This window comes from Pongo abelii, chromosome 4 (assembly GCF_028885655.2).
Source record: "Pongo abelii isolate AG06213 chromosome 4, NHGRI_mPonAbe1-v2.0_pri, whole genome shotgun sequence".
NCBI lineage: Eukaryota > Metazoa > Chordata > Mammalia > Primates > Hominidae > Pongo > Pongo abelii.
This window is the reverse complement of record NC_071989.2, coordinates 59,839,892-59,858,025: the sequence shown is the minus strand read 5'-3', so window position 1 is coordinate 59,858,025 and position 18,134 is coordinate 59,839,892. Positions and strand designations below refer to the sequence as shown.

At 34.5% G+C, this 18,134-nt stretch overlaps 1 protein-coding gene across 6 annotated transcripts in view; it reads right to left on the bottom strand.

Annotated features, from left to right (window-relative positions):
• Positions 1-18,134, bottom strand: part of PARP8 (poly(ADP-ribose) polymerase family member 8) — a 177,408-nt gene that overhangs the window by 36,400 nt on the left and 122,874 nt on the right. For all 6 annotated transcript variants that reach the window (XM_024246841.3, XM_054555263.2, XM_063724020.1 and 3 more), the window contains 5 exon segments: positions 17,109-17,175; positions 12,658-12,783; positions 11,569-12,133; positions 9,959-10,009; positions 9,756-9,851 (listed from right to left, as the gene is read on the bottom strand). In XM_024246841.3, the coding sequence (XP_024102609.2) occupies positions 9,756-9,851; positions 9,959-10,009; positions 11,569-12,133; positions 12,658-12,783; positions 17,109-17,175 (905 nt within the window).

Here is an 18,134-nt window from a genome sequence, read left to right as displayed (position 1 = left end):
GGTCAATGAATCAGTTAATGTGTCAGATGGGCTCAATAATGGTCAATGAATCAGTTAGTTGGTTAATATCCCATAAGAAATTATATATTATTTTTATACATTACTCTTGAATTTACAGCAAAATACATTGCAAAGTAAATACAAGTAAGATACAGAAAAAAATGAGTGGGACCAACTTAGGTAAAATATCTGTTTCACAGAATCAAGAGATAGTTCTTCCCGTGTCTATCTCTCTTCCTTTCAACATGAAAAGTTTCTTTAATTTTCATTTCCTGATTTCCTATGTCACTTATCTTACTATTTAAGAAAGTTTTCTGATTTCCTTGGGTATCAGTCTGCATCACAGCAACAATAAACCATCTGATAATCATCCATATTTATTTAGAAAATGTTTTCTCTCTTGCTTATAAAAAAGCATGGCCACTTTTAGAAAAATACAGCAATATTCATTGTTGCAGATATAGATAAAGTCAAACAAAATTTGGAGTGAGACACCAAGAATACTAATAGTAACTATAGTATTTCCACTACTTACTATAGGAATGAATTGCCCACAATTAAACCACAAACAGTGAACTCCCAACAATGTGTGTGGTACATTTCCAGAACATAGATGTAGTCAATTCAAGTCCACAAGTCAAGAGTAAGAACCTCTGCCTGGTGCCATTCTGTCAGTATTAGAATCCTATCTCTATTACTTACTAGCACAGTAACACTGAACAAATTACTATTTTTCTCACCATAAAGTGATAATAGTAATAATATATACCTCAGAGAGTTATTAAGAGGATTACACTTGAAAATCCACATAAAGAACTTTGAACACCCGGATCACATAAAAAACATGCAAAAAGCATTTACTTTTGATAACATTACTATTATCTTTTGTGGTAGAAATGGCCATCCTATGGAACAAGCAATAGATCAATATCAACAGGTGACCACTGACCAAGTGAAAACATAGCATCTAAGTGGGGCAGGTTGAGATGACCAGAGAATTCCCCCTATTCTCATCATAAGGACACATTTCCCTGTAACAAATGGAAATGACAAAATTGCAGTTATTTCATAATTAAATGCTGATTTAGTTGATTTTGGTTTCAGAATAACATATCTCTGAGAGAAAAGTTGACTGGCAAAAAAATAGTACACAGATTGTTTCCCTTAAGCAAATAAAATAAAATATCTGACAGATGATTGTGTTCTTAAATGGCTACAAGACATGTTTTTTAAAAGTATAAATCTTGAAATACAAAAAAGTTCTGATAAAATTATTGCTCTCCAAGTTTTGTGTTTTATCTTTTCAAACATATATTCCAAAAGGCAAGACAGGTTTCTTTTAAAAAGTGTAACAGAAAATCTAGCATGGTGCCTTCTGCTTATCAAATATTAAATTAAATGTTGGTGATGCAGTTTTAAAGTCAGAGAGAATTAGGTTCAAAGCCAAACTTCTACCTATATTTTCTGGGTGGTGTTGAACAAACTGCTTAACCTCTATAAACCTTAGTCTCCCTATTTGCAGCATGAAAGCAAAAGTACCTAAACCACAAGAGTTGTGTGACGATAAAATAAAAAAACAGTATGTCAAATATCTACCCACAGTGCCTGGCACACAACCCTCAATAACCTCCTTTCTTCTGTTAACTATGATAGATATTAGCTCAATCATTATTTTCATATTTATCTATATTTTATTATTTCTTAACTCAAAAGCTGGACCTTGAATACTATGCAGATATGGTACAATGAACTTGCTTGCTTAAAACTTTGAAATAAGGAATGATATCAGCAAAAAAGCTGAGTGAGGAACCCAAACTTCCACCTCTCTGTAAAATCTTTAAAAGAAACTGGCAAAAATGGCCTGAGTCAACTCTTTTGGTATTCTGGAAATTAATTTTAAAACTTGCAGCAACCCAAGGAGTACTTACTCAGGATCAACAGCTGAATTTTGGTAAGAACCGTAAAACTTGTGACACTGAACCTTTTTTCCGTTTTGGAAAAAAAAAAAGGTGCAGCTCATTGCCAGCACTTATTTAATTCTACATAAACGCCCTCTTTGAGGCTGAAGCAAATCTGATTTTCAATCAATGTGAAAATAAAATATAAAAACTGTTCTCGGAGCTATTTCTAAACAGAACATCAGAATCATCTGAACCATTAGAATCGTCTATTTCTGAAAAATTAGAGTCATCAAATGAATCTTCAGCCATCAGCCAACAGCTGTTCCAGAACAATGTTAACATTATGCGTACAAATGCTATATTTTCTAGGATTTGACATTTTCAGTGATCAGGAATTACTACTATATTTTGTAAATGGAAATACCACTACTAAAACCAAAATGCTATAAGTAGAATGATGTATTTTGTTTCCAAAGTAGATATACTAGAGCCATGCAGAAATAATAATAAAAGCGACAGATTTCATGGCAAAGTTATCTCTGGGTAAACACTGTAGCCGCAAGTGCTGCTGGCAAGTATTGTTGGGGCAAATGGGAAAAGGGTTAAATTTACCCTAATCCAATCTTCCATTCGCCAGCTCAGTGGTAGCCTTAAAAACAATACCCTGTATTTCCAATAATAGAGGGAGCAGAATGGAACTGATTCACAAAGAGCTGTCTGACAGTTCTCTGGAAGACATGCTGAAAACACTTGTCTTTATTTCGGCCTGACTTGGAACTCACCCAGTACTAAACCATTACCTGGAGTGGGGATTGAAAACATTTACAGTAAGCGTTTTAGTTGTGTGAGGCAACAGATAACAACTGAGGCAAACAACAGAATAATCAAAAAGCTTAGAAGAAAGGATTGGGAAAAGAGATGTCCATAAGGACTATGAAAAACTCACATATATTCCTGGAAATCCAGAAGGCCATATGCTTGCCCATGACTGTGTGCATGCTCAAGAAAGACTTTCAAAGGCCTTAAATCTCACCTCTGGCTGATCTTAACACTCTGTACAAGCAGGAATGAAGGCTAAGGCCTACCAAAACAGATTGGCAGAGATCTAAATCCCAGAGTTCCAGCATTATTATATTTAAAATGTCCAGTTTTCAATAAAAAAATTAAAAAGGCATGGAAAGAAATAAGAAAGTAAGACCTATTCACAGGGTAAAAAGCAACTAATAGGAAGGGGCCCAAGGAAAGCATAGATGTTAAATTTACTAGACAAAAACTTTAAACTGGCTGTACTTAAAACATTCAAGTGCTAAAGTATACCATATCTAAATAAATGAAGAAAAGACAATGTCAACAAACAGAGGGTATCAATTTATAGAATTTATAAAAACAAAACAAACTCGAGCTGAAAAGTACAATTACTGAAATAAAAAATCAGATTTGAGCAGGCAGAAAAAAGAATCAGTGAACTTGAAGACAGGTCCATTGAGATTAACTAATCTAAGGAAGAGGAAGAATAATAAAATGAAAAAAAAATGAACAAAGTGTAAGAGATCTATGGGGCACCATCAAGCATACAAATATACAGATAACGGAAATTCCAGAAGGAAAGAGGAGAGAAAAATTGCAAGAGGAATATTTGAATAAATATGGCTTAAAACATCTCAAATTCATTAGAAAAAAAATAATCTACACTTCCAAGAAACCCAATTAACTCCAAATAGGATAAATTTAAAGAGGCACTTAGACACATCAAAATCCAGACGCCAAAAACCAAAGACAAAGAAGAAATCTCGAAATCAGCAAGAGAAGCAATTCATCACATAATAAGGAATCCTCAACAAGAAAACAGGTCATTTTTCATGGGAAACCACAAATACCCAAAGGCAGCAAGATGACATACTCAAAATGCTGAAAACAGCACAAATCCTCCTCCATCACACACAGAAATTTTCAACCATGAATTCTATATCCAGCATAACTATCCTTCAAAGAATAAAGGAAAAATTAAAACACTCCCAGGTAAAAACCAACAGAGTTCATCATTTGCAGAGATTTCCCACAGGAATTAATGAAGGGAGTTCTTCAGATTAAAATGGAAAGGACACTACATAGTCCACACAAAGAGATAAAGAGCTTGGGTAAAGGTAACCATACATACAGGTAAATACAAAGGACTGCACACAAATATATATATTTTTAAATTTTAAACATAGATATAATACATTGATACATTCAACTTTGATTTTTTTTCCTGATTTTTTCTGGTTTGGAAAACAACTGCATAAAGCAATAATCATAAATTTATGTTGATGAGCACATAATATAAAGATATAACTTACATATTTATATATAACAGCATTTACACGTACTTCCACTCTGGGAGTGGAGTTGAAACTATGTAGGAGCAAAGTTTTTATATATTATTAAGGCTGGGTACAGTGGCTCATGCCTATAATCTCAGTACTCTGGGAGGAGGGAGAATCACTTGAGGCCAGGACTTCAAGACTAGCCTGCTCAACATAGTGAAACTCCATCTCTACAAAAAACTTTTTTAAAGATTAGCCAGGCATAGTGGCTTGTGCCTCCAGTCCTGGTTACTTGCGAGGGTGACGCAAGCAGGAAGATCACTTAAGCCCAGAAGTTGGAGGCTTCAGTGAGCTATGATCAGCACCACTGTACTCCGGTCTAGAGGACAGAGCAAGATCTGTCTCTTATTAAAAAAAAATCAAGTTGGTATTAATCCAAACTAGATTTTTAGAAATTAGGATGTTAATTGTAATCCCTAGAGCAATCACTAAGAAAACAAACTGAAAAGCTACAACATGGGAATTAAAATGGTACACTAGAAAATACCTATTAAACACACAAAAGAAGGCAGTAAGGGAGAAGCAGTGGAACAAAATAGATATAATACAAATAGAAAATGAATAGCAAAATAGCAGAAGTCTTTCCTTATTAGTAATTATGTTTAAGTAAAAAGATTAGCAAGGATTTAAAACCAAGATCAACAATTTGCTATCAACAAGAGATTCACTTTAGTTTTAAAGACATTAATAGGATAAAAACATAAGCATGAAAAAAGATATTCCATGCAAATAATAACCAATAGAGAGCTGCAGTGGTTACACTAATCAGACAAAATAGACTTGAAGACAAAAATTGCTATTAGAGACAAAGAAGAACACGAAAAAAGAGTCAAAACATCAAGAAGATAAAACACTTATAAACATATACGTATCCAGCAGTAGATTTCCCAAAATACATTAGTCAAATATTGAAAGAACTGAAGGTAAAAACAATTCAACAATAATAGTCAGAGCCTTCAATACCCCCATTTTCATAATGGTAACAAAGAATAAATGAATTTGAAAGAGAAAATAGAGAAATTCAATGAAACGAAGAATCTGTTCTTTGAAAAGGTAACTAAAATCCACAAGCCTGTAGCAGGACTGACACAGATGATACAAATGTTTAACATCAGGAATGAAACAAAGAATATCATTAAAACTCTGCAGACATCAAAAGGATAATAAGAGAATACTAATAAATTACTCACATAAATTTGACATCTGAGACAAAATGGACCAATTCCTCTAAAAGCACAAACTGTCACATTTCACCCAAAATAAAATAGATAATTTGAGCCTAAGCATGGTGGCTCACGCCTGTAATCCCATCACTTTGGAAGGCCGAGGAGGGCGGATCACCTGAGGTCAGGAGTTTGAGACCAGACTGACCAACACGGAGAAACCCCGTCTTGACCAACACGGAGAAACCCCATCTCTAATAAAAATACAAAATTAGCCAGGTGTGGTGGTGCATGCCTGTAATCCCAGCTACTCGGAGGCTGAGGCAGAAGAATCACTTGAACCTGGGAGGCAGAGGTTGCAGTGAGCCAAGATCATGCCAGGGCAACAAAAGCAAAACTCCATCTCAAAAAAAAAAAAAAAAAAAAAAAAAGATAATTTGGATAGCCCTATAACTAATAAAGAAATTGAATTCATAAATTAAAAATTTTTCACCAGGTGTGATGGCTCACACCTGTTATCCTAACACTTTGAGAGGCTAAGGCAGGAGGATTCCTTGAGCCCAGGAGTTCAAGACCAGCCTGGGCAACAACGTGACACCACATTTCTACAAAAAATTTTAAAAATTAGCTGGGCATGGTGGCATGTACCTGTAGTCCCAGATACTCAGGAGGCTGAGGTGGGAGGATCACTTAAGCCCAGAAGGTTGAGGTTGCAGTGAGCCATGTTTGCACCACTGCACTCCAACATAAGTGACAAAGTAAGACCCCTGTTTCAAAAAAAAAAAAAAAAATCTAAAACAGAAATCTCCAGGCCCAGATAGTTGTTAGTGCATATCAAAAAATCAGTGTAATACACCATATTAATAGAATAAAAGAAAAACATAGTAATATCAGGAGACATAGAAAAACAAAAACCAACAAAAATGCTTTCATGATTATAAAACCACCTAACAACTAGGACTAGAAGGGGACTTTTCTCAACCTGGTAAGTGGCACCTATGAAAAATCCCCAACTAACAGTGAAAGGCTGAACATTTTCCCCCTAAATCACAAGATAAAAATTTCTTTTCTTGCCACTTCTAATCAGTCTTGTATTGAAGGTTCTAGTCAAGCACATTAGATAAGGAAAAGTAATAAAAGGCATCCTGATTAAAAAGGAAAAAGTGAAACTCTATTTGCAAGAGACATAATTTTATATAGAGAAACAAAGAATCCAAAAATAACTTAATAGAGCTAATAAATAAGTTCAGCAATGTTGCAGTATAAGAGATTAACATGCAAAAATAACTTCTATTTCTATATAATAGCAAAGAACGTTCTGAAAATGGAATAAAGCAACTTAATTTACAGTAACATCAAAAATAATAAAATGCTTAAAAACAAACTTATCCAAGGAAGTGTAAGACTTGAATGCTGAAAACTACAAAATAGCATTGAAATAAAATTTTAAAAGCCTAAATAAATAAAACGATCTGGTGTACACGAATTGGAAAGGTTAATATTGCTAAGATGATGTCTTGGTCTATTCCGGCTGCTGTAATCGAATACCACAGGCTGGGTGGCTTATAACAACAAATATTTATTTCTCACAGTTTTGAAGGCTGGGAAGATAACGATGTCAGGAGATTCAGTGCCTGATGAAGGCCCATCTGCTGATTCATAGACCAGAGTGACAGTAATGCCACAAATTGATCTTCTTGCTGTGTCCTTTCATGGTAGAGGAGAGAGCTCTTTGTGCTCTATTATAAAGGCACTATTCCTGTTCATGAGGGCACCACCCTCATGACCTAACCGCCTTCCAAACAACCCATCTCCTAACACCATCACATGGGAGTTAGGATTTCAATGTATGAATTTCGGGGGGAACACATCCAGTCTATAGCCAATAGCAATAGTCTTCAAACCGATTTACAATTCCAACGCAACCCTATCAAAATTCCAACTGCCTTTTTGCACAAATGGACAAATGAACCACAGAACTGATAGAGAAATGCAAGAGACCCCAAACAGTCAACACAATCTTGTAAAACACAAACAAAGAGGATTTGTGGCTCTTGATTTCAAACTTACTATAAAGCAACATTAATCAAGACAATGTGGTACTGGCCTAAGGACAGACATGCAGATCAGTGGGAAAAGACCTGAGAGTCCAGAAACAAACCAAAACATCTATAGTCAAATAATTTTCAACAAGGGTGCCAAGATCATTCAGTAGAGAAAAAATAGTCTTCTCAAAGAATGGTGCTGAGACAACTGGGTATCTACGTGCAAAAGAATGACTTTGGACCCCAGCCTAACACCATATACAAAAATTAACTCAAAAAGTATTGTGTCTTAAATGTAAGACATAAATCATGAAATTCTTAGAGGGAAACATAAGTGCACTGTGTGACTTTGAATTAGGCAATTACTTTTTGGACGCAACATCAAAAACACAAGTAACAAAAGAAAAAGTTGATAAATAAGACTTCATCAAAATTAAAAACTTGTGTGTGTCAAAGATTACTATTAAAAAATGAAATGACAAACTACAAAATAGAAGAAAATAATTGCAAATCATATATGTGGTAAGGATAAAGTATTCAGAATACGTAAAGAACTCTTACAACTCATGAATAAGAATACAAATAACCCAATTTAAAAATATGAAAAGGGTTTAAATAGGCATTTCTCCAAAGACATGCAAATGGCCAATAAGCACATGAAAAGATGCTCAAAATTTTTTTAGCAGAAAATCAAAACATTTTAGTATCTTTTAGTCAGTCATCAGGAAAGTGCATAAGAAAACCACAATAAGAAACTGCTTCGGTCGGGCGCGGTGGCTCAGGCCAGGCGCGGTGGCTCACGCCTGTAATTCCAACACTTTGGGAGGCCAAGACTGGTGGCTCACAAGGTCAGAAGATCGAGACCATCCTGGCCAACACGGTGAAACCCTGTCTCTACTTAAAAAATACAAAAAATCAGCCGGGCGTGGTGGCGGGCGCCTGCAGTCCCAGCTACTCGGGAGGCTGACGCAGGAGAATAGCGTGAACCCAGTAGGCGGAGCTTGCAGTGAGCCGAGATCGCGCCACTGCACTCCAGCCTGGGCGACAGAGCGAGACTCTGTCTCAAAAAAAAACAAACAAAAAACAACAAAAAATAAACCGCCTCACACATACTAGCATGGCTATAATTATTAAAAATAATAATAAATAGAGAATAATATGTGGGAAAGATGTATAGAGACTATAACTGTCATACATTGCCAGTAGAAATGTAAAATTATGCAGCCACTGTTGAAACAGGTTTGGGTGTTCCTCAAAAAGTTAAACACAGTTAACATATGTTCTAGCAATTCCATCAACTGATGAATGGATAAACAAATGTGGTATATGCATAAAATGTATATTATTCTGTCATAAAAAGAAATAAAAGTACTGACATATGCTATATGGATGGGCCTTGAAAACATCATAATAAGTGAAAGAAGTCAGAAACAAAAGCCCACATACTGTACAATTCCATTCATATCAAATATCCAGAATGACCAAATCCATAGAAACAGAAAACAGGTTCATAATTGCCAGGGGATGATAGGAGGCGGAAATTGGGAGTCACTGGTAACAGAATATTTCTTTTGGGGATAATGGAAATTCCATTTTCTGGAATTAAATAGTGGTAATGGTTATATAATATTGTGAATATATGAAAAACCACTGAATTGTATACTTTAAGTAGTGATTTGTAAGTTATATTTTGGCAATAAAAATTGCAAAAAAAAATCATTTTAAAATCAGATCGTTCTCTCCAAAACGCACGTATACGCCGATTCTTATTTTCATACTCCTTTGATAATCTCCCAAATGTGTCAGGATGTTAGCATCTTTGGAAATCTTTATTCTGATCCTCTCTCTACTATTGTGTACCTCTTTTAACTGGCATAGGACCAAGACTCTCCTCTCACATATTCAGCATCTTAAATTGTGGAGTTTTGAAGGGACACTGCCTAAGCATCCTTGTCACATAACCTTGTAAACACTGGTTCTTCAAAATTCCACAATTTAAGATGCTTAATGTTGATATAGGTGTAGATGGATAAATAGCTGTTAGATAAACATATGTAAAAAATATAATAAGAAACATTTTCCTAATATCAAACTAACTGCTCTTTCACAGGCTACTTTAGAAGTAATACTAATGCATTTTGTCAAAATTATACATAAATAATTTGCTCAATAAAGAGTATTTGCTTTAAACTGCATTTATTTACTTATTTTTATATTTCAAACCTTTTCTATATTTCCATATTCTAAACCAACACTAACATTCTATCAGCAAGAACTTACCCTAAGCATAGGGCCATTTTGAAACACATGTGGCTCATCACAAACCACACAGTATTCATTTAATACAGGGATCCGCTGTTCAGCAAACTCAATTGTCTGAATAAAACAGTAAGGAAAAATAATTAAGACAAGCTCATAAATGATTTAAAAACCTAGTAAGAGAACTAAAATATTTCTACAATGGATAGAGTTTTGGCTCATACCTGCACCAGGAAGCCACGGTCTCGTATTGGAATGCATTTTGCACCATTTGGCTATAAAAAGCAAAGTAAAAAAAATAATAATAATTTTTTTAAATGTAAAAATTTATAAATTACAGACTTTTTGCAATAGTGAATACGAAAGTGATCTAAGATCACATGAAATATGAATTGAGTCACTGATGACATCAAAATTAAAAACTTTTTTATTCACTCTATTATAAATACCCTTTCTACTATTACTAATGCAATTTTTGCCTACAGTAAATGAACAGCACCCTTAGCTGCCGATCTAGCAAAAATTACTGGCATCTTTACACGATCACAAAAACTCATTTGTCTGTTACTAATCAGCAAATGCTCATACCTCTTCATTAGGGGACTTCAGTCTTATTTTACAATCAGATACAATTATTCCTCCAAAGAAATATTAGACAGCTACTGAAAGTGTCATAACAGAAAACTATGTATTATATTTAGCCATATCGGAGGTTATTAAGGCATTTTCTTTTACAGAATGTCTGAAATGGTCTTTCTTGGATGAAGCTAACATGGGAAACATTCCACTGTGCAGTTTGTTCTACATTATTTGCTCTATGTCCTTAAAACGTATGTTTGAGTAGGAATGGGCTTCTAGGATGCTCATGTGAAATTGACAACATACTCAACTTTTCAGAAAATAAGTATACAGTATAGTTTATAATTTAATTTTAGAAATAAACCTATATAAGAATAATATTACTTTCCTGAAACAGATCTTATTTTTTTCAATTTCACCTCTTGCTGAGTGTTTACACATTAATGGTTAGAGCTAAACACACACCCCCAACATACACACACAGATATTGAGCAAAAGGAAACAAGACTTTTCATCAACTATTTTGAATATGTTAATAATATACATAAGATAGGTCTATGAATTTATCACTAGCATGAACTTGGCTATCATGCCAATCATGCTAGTGATAAATTTTGTGTAAGAGTTACTCTTGATAAATAGCATCAAAAGGACTTAAACTATTAAAGTCATCTCCTGGTCCCATGTCCCCCAAAGATGGCTCCAGCATAAAGTGACTTCAGTATAAAATGGACACTAAGAACAACTTTAAGTGAGGCTCTGGGATAAAGTGGTAAATGTTGCCTCTCTCCACAGGTAAAAACATGCATGGGCAAAGTGCTCTTATATATAATTGAAAGGGAATTATTCTTAATTTAACCACAAGAAAAATGTGGTCCTCCACCAGTCATGTGAGAAGACCAGAGATTAGATACACCTACTTAATGAAACATTAAAATTATATGCTTATTTAATAAGTAAGGGCTTTGTGAATACAATGCATTTCCTTCTGTTTTTAGTAGCATTTGTTACTATGACAAGAATTTGAACTGGACTTCAAATGAATAGCTACATTTATTTTTTTTCAGAACCAAAGCTTACATTTCATTGCCAGTTGCAAATGTATGGGATGCAAAACAATATCCAAAAAGATTTAAAAAAACGGTAAATTAAAACAAAGTTTTGCTTCTTTTCTCCACCAGATCTTACAAGAAAAAAAAAATTCTACTGCACCTTAGCTAACATTTAAGAACTCAAGATGAAAATATTTACGCACAGCAAGTTGAGAAGATGAAGATGAAGATGGTGTTAGGATACCAATAAGCCCTGAGGTAAGAGAGAGCCTCCTGCCCTCTGCGTTAGGTTCCTTGAAAAGCTCAGTTTTGGATGACTTGGGGGCACTGGAGTAGGACTTGCTGAGCAATTTGTGATTTTTCAGTCCATACAATTCTTCCATTCTGAGATTACTAGAGTAAGACCTGCTTAACAGTTTGTGGGGCTTCAAGTTTGTGTTGTGCTCACATCGTGGATCTCCAGAACAAGATCGAGTCAATAGTTTATGCGACTTTAGAGTGAGGCATTCCTCTGACTTAACAGCTGCAGGGCAAGGACGGTTCAAAAGTTTATGTGATTTAATTGCTGTCATAGCCTGCTCAGCCCTGGGATCGCTGGACAAGGAGCGGCCAAAGGTCCTGTGTGACTTTGTGACACACACATCATCAGTCTTGACTGTGCTGGAACAAGTCCTCCGCAGCAGCTTATGAGTTTTGGAGATTCCGTCCTGCTCAGATTTCAGTTTGGATTTGCTTTTGCCACAACCAGGGGGAGGATAACTTGGCGACCTTCAAAATCGAACAACAATTAATACAGGGCAAATCACAGGTATGGCAGACCATGAAGAAAGCTTGTCATGCTCAAACTCCACTTGACTGTGCTAATAAATATTCTACCACCTCATTTTAATATAGCCTACCCAGTCAAAACTGAAATCAAAGGTATGTGCAGAATGATCACAGGACTTGAATCCCATTTTTCCTGAAAAGCAAAAAAAAGCTTCTAAGATTTTTTTTCCATCTTATCTATCCCAAAGCCCTATAATGAAACTAATTTTGGTAGGAAAAACTCTAGGTGATTAGAAAGCAAAGAATGTAATTTTAGCAAATGTAACCAATGTTAAATAAATATTAATAAAAACTCTAAACGTAGAAATGAATATGTTTTTGATGGAATGCATCTAACTCAGTCTTTTCGTAGAGGTTATAAAGAAAATAAACAGATGCCAACACTATAGAAGAATGCTGTAAGCATGAACTACATCACACACTCAGTATTTAGTAAGACAATGACGAAGTTGCCTGTTACCAACCTGCGCAAAGTAGAAAATAAATGCAGGGGAGACTTCACTTTCTTCTCTGATAACTTTTTATTGTGCAGGCAATTGGATTTTTCTTTGCTCTGTTTCCACTGCTGTGTAACAAATGTCTGCATGATTCTGTCGATCCAAAGGTAATTCTGTTATCACCATTCCAAGGCAATTTCAATTAATGTTACTGTATTTATTATGTAGAAAATGCATTTATCAAATAAAAGCAAACATACAGAAATCAGTGAGATGCTAATTTAGAATCATAAAAGATTTTTCATAAAGTGATGCCATGATTCCAAATTCACAGTAAATTCGCTCAGTCAGCACGAGAAACATTTTATTCATGTTTGAATTTTTTTTTAACCCAAAATTTCAGCAGGATTTAAATGTAATAATAAGATCATCATTTCTCTCTGTACCTAATGTGAAGTTTCCGCTGACACAACCCTTTGTATTAAGCAGATTTTCTTCCCATAAAAAATTGCTACTCCTGTGCATCATTCTCTAAGAAAGATGGCAAGTGCTTGCCTAATCTTGATAAGCTAAGTGGAACAAAAAAACAAACAGGTCAAAATGGCTAAAAATTTTCCCACTTATGTATTACATTAGGATTCAAAGTGTGATTCAACATCTAAAATCAGTAATTCTTAAACTTGAATACCCAGGTACCTAGCTGTTCTTGGATGCAAAAGAAATTGTTTTCTAAAAGACGTTCAATGTTGTGTTTAATTTCAGGGGTAATCTGGAGTATACGTATGAGCACATTTGGTATAACAACCACCTCCTTATAATAGAGAACCATGAAGGGACTTCAGTATTTACATTTGAGTTTGTGTTTACTATTGTGCTGGCACCAAAAGGAACTACTACCATTGCCAGTGATTGGCTGATGGTAGGGGAAAAAAATAAAAAAATTTCAAGGTAAAGTATACATTTGCATTGCGTCAAGAGCAGATGATGTCACGGCCAACTGTGTGAACAAAGGTTCCAGGGCAGTGAACAAAAGCAAGTACATAGGGAAGACATCATACTGTTTTACATGTTGATTTCAAAAAACTATGCACTAAAGCAGTCAGTATTATATTCTAATTGTGGTGGTGAAACAGCTTTAGCAAAATAATATCATAAACCAAATTAATGGTATTAATTTGAATTTCAAGTATTTTATTTTGATTTGCACTTTTAAGTTGTAAATTGAATTTCATTTTACAAATGTGGAGCTCTACATATGAAAAATTTATACCTAATTTTATGTTGCACATAAATTTAAGGGAAAACTGAAGATCTGCAATATTTTCCCCCCTTAAACACAACTAAGGTTTGATCAGTGCAGACTCAACATAAAGTCATACAAAAGTCGAAGATTATTTCCATTGTCTGTGATATGCTGAGCCTTTGAATGATAGGATACCATATACAAGACCAACCACTGTATCTGTGATATCTGTGTCAGGTCAGCCATGAGAAAATACATAAATATTTTTTCTTTTAGGCTATTTTGACTTCACATTCTCTCAATATTCATTCAATGCCAAATACATATTCCATGTCTTATCTCAAGCAAAGGAATATCTAGGATTATATGAGAGGCAGATTAGTTTACGCGTCATAAATACTGGTTTGGAGTCAAATTCTGACTCTATCACTTTCTTGCTGTGTGACTGTGAACAAGCTGCTTAACCTCTCTGGGATTCAGTTTCATCATCTAGGAAATATGAGAGTAACAAGGCCTGCTTCATAGTTGTTGTAAAGATTAAAGGTCTTATTATATGTTAAACACTTAGAATAGTGCATGACATATAAGTATTGCATAAGTATTTGCTGTTGCTATTGTTGATAAGATTATTCTGCTGTCTGAAACCACCAGAAAAAAATTTTCCTGTGAAAAAGTTATTCAGTAAATAAGAGTGTCTTTTATTTACTGAAAACCAACTGATAACAAGGGGCCTAGATTCTAAATTTGCCTTCCTAACTTGCTGTATGTTTCTAAGAAAATAACCTCTTTATATTTAGTTTCTTTTTATAAATTATTGTGAGGATGAAATTAGATTGTTAAAATTATGGGATTTTAGGCTGGCAGTGACCTTAAGGATCATAGCCAAATCTAATTATTTATAATTAGGGAAACAACATATCAGACCAAAATTTCTCAAGGATCATAAAAAAATTCTAATCTATATTAACAAACTTTCCACATAGCTAATATTTATCCCTAAAAGCAAGTAACTCTTTGAAAACATTAATCACTTGGATAGGGATATTAATTAAATATGTTATATATGTTACTAGGTACTTAAACAGTGAAAAAGGCACATAGCTTTCTTTAATTTCTCAGAGTTGGGATTATATACACAATTTCTTTTGCTGAGCCTATGTAATGTACCCAGAAGCCATTAAGGGTAGAAAGCTAGTTATTCCTAGACCTGTGTACTTTTGTAAATCTTATCTTATTTTGATCAGCTCCATGCCACTTAAAAATAAAAGTTCGTAAGTGGCTTGCAAAAGTACACAAAGTAGAACAGTATAAAAACAAGGGAGGAAATTGACTGAGGAAAAAAATCATAGTATTAAAAAAATGTGTCAAGGTGAAATGGTACCCAACTTGGATAATGCCATCCATGCTCATTATGGAGGCAGGCTCCATGCTCATCTCCAAGACATGCAGGATATGGGCACAATGCAGGAAACAAAATCCAATCACAAAAACACAAGCAAGTGTCCTAGGAAAGCATATCTAACTCTAGAATGGAAAACTGAGAAAATTTATCCTGTGAGTCCTTGTAAGAGAACACTACATTATATAATATGCTAAACACACATTGTAAATTGAATTTAGTTTTAGAGAGGCAGAATTCTAAACATTAAGGGTTTATTATCTAATTTTATATTTGCGTATCTTTGAACTCAACACTGGGAATTTATAAGAATGTTTTTCCTTTCAAATGCGGTAGGCACACAACTCACATTTGAGTAGTGCTGCCTCAATTTAAGTCATAAAAACTTGAGAAAATTCTAGAGCTCTGTAATACGTACAAAATCCTAGATATCATATATGTGGCTTCCTACATCAGGCAAAATGGCCTCAGTAAGTTCTCTATTTCATATATCAAATACAGTTTCAATAAGTTTTCTCTTAGAATATTGCTCAGTAGAAGCCCACATATGATGCCAAATTTAAATTCATTAAAATAAAAGTGATCATATAGACTGCATCATTATGAAAGGCCTAAACCAGGCTTTAAGCACACAATTATCTAATGGTCTTTCTTGACAAATTTACATTTAAGCTAAATTTGCAGATTTGGAAGAATAATCCTCTGGGAATTCTCCATAAACACAAATTCTTAAAGCTGATATTAAGTATAGAAGTTAATGTTTATATTCTGACCATGGCGAACTGAGGTACATGCCTAAATTTTAAAATTCAGTTCAAATGGGGTGGCTTTATGTCTTCTTATGAAATCAAGGCTCATCTAGACTCTATGTCTAAAGAGAAAGCTGTATTCCTTCTGTGTGGAAGGCTGGCGAAGGAGACCATGTGGATGGCAACATTATTTTCATCAGGGAAAACCAGAACAAGCCCTCTGGATGCATACCGAAACACAGGCCAGTGGGTCCCAAAGTTCTGTACCTTAGATCACATCAGTGATCATCTGATTTTAGAAAAATTTGAGAGTCAATTCTTGTATCTGTAATTTATCAGTGTTCTCTATTTACTTCTAAGATGCAATTTTTTTCTTTCTAGTGCCATTGTATCCTGGCTCTATCAGTGTTTTCTTTTTCTGTTTTTTTAAAAATAGATTTTTATATAAAACAGACTTAAAGATCATAAAACAAAATCAAGGTCCACACAGGAAATAAAGTGTTTAGTTAAAAAACCAATGTTTCAAAGCGGTAGGAATGGCAAGTAGGGACAGTGCAGGAGTCCAGGGCCGGTGGCTGCTAAACTGATACCACCTCTGGGCCCCAAGGAATGAGCAGTGGGAGCCCTCAATAGAGCCCAGTAAGAGAGAAAGTCATGTACACATTGCAGCCTGGAGCAGAGCAGCAGGCTTCAGTGGAAGGACTGGTCGGCTCAGGATGACCTCCTAGGAAGGAAACCAGAGCAGTAAGTACTTCCATCTTACTCTCCTTCCTCCCTCCACTGGTCATGTTAGGGACTCAGAGCCTGTGTCCACACAGGTCAGCCTCCCCAGGTAGAGTGCAGGGTGCTGGAGGAAAGAGAGTGGATCTGGGATAGCAGTAGAAGGACTCTGGCCCAGGTGGAAAAGTGAGCCCTGCTAATAAATTATCAACACAGCTCTTAGCATCAGGATGATTTCCTCTCTTGAGGGACTTGCTTCAAAAAGTTGTTATTGAATAGAAGGTTTTTGTTTGTTTCTTTTAATGAACAAAATGAGAACTCAGTTCTCTTTAGCAGAAATTTATTTTTTGCACTTTAGCAAACTTACTTTTTCAGCTGATGTCCCAATCCAAATCGCTCTTTTGTGGAAATCTGAAAGACATCAACAGTGGGCACTGGAAAGGAAAAAGGATTACAGTCACATATTGACTTGAAACTGAAACTCAACCATCAGCCAGAAAAAGGTTGAAACTGCATTATATATGTGCATATACATATACACATTTAAAAACAGTGTACATGCAGTCCTAAACGATGCTATTTATGCTATATGCACATAGGAGATCATTATTGGCCATTATATATTATACATTGTATTGTATAATAATATACAGTATAATATATATTATACATTATAATGTATATTATATATTATACTGTATAATTATACTGTATAATATATTATACATTATATTGTATAATATACAGTATATTATATAATAATATACAGTATAATGTATAATAATGTATAATAATGTATAATAACATACAGTATAATGTATAATATATGTAAGTGTAAGAAAGAATGATCTCCAAAGTAAGCAACAGCTGAACTGGCCACATGTAGGACAGTTAGTGCATTATTTTTTAAGTGGAAGAAAGACAACATGTTTGCATCTACATACATCATTTTTAGAATAAAACAATGGGAGATGAGAAGGCACAGGAGATTTCCTTTTCACCTGGTTCGTACTTTTACCAGGTATATATATATATGTGTGTATATATATGTATATATGTACATATAACATATATACATATATACAAACATATATATGTTTAAATCGGTAACTAAATGTATAAAAATACTAAACTAAATATATAACTAAATATATAAAAATATATGTTTACATCGGTAACTAAATATATAAAAATACATATATACATATATTTATTTAAATCAGTAACTATGTTAATTAAATTAATAACTTCTCTCAAAAAAGTCGCTCATTTTTCATTATTCACTGGTTTAAAGAGTATCTCTTGCACTCATCGCTCCAGTCATTTCAGACGAAGAGTAAAAACACACCCACGAATATCCCTGCACCCATGAAGTCTGAAGTTCAGTGGGAGG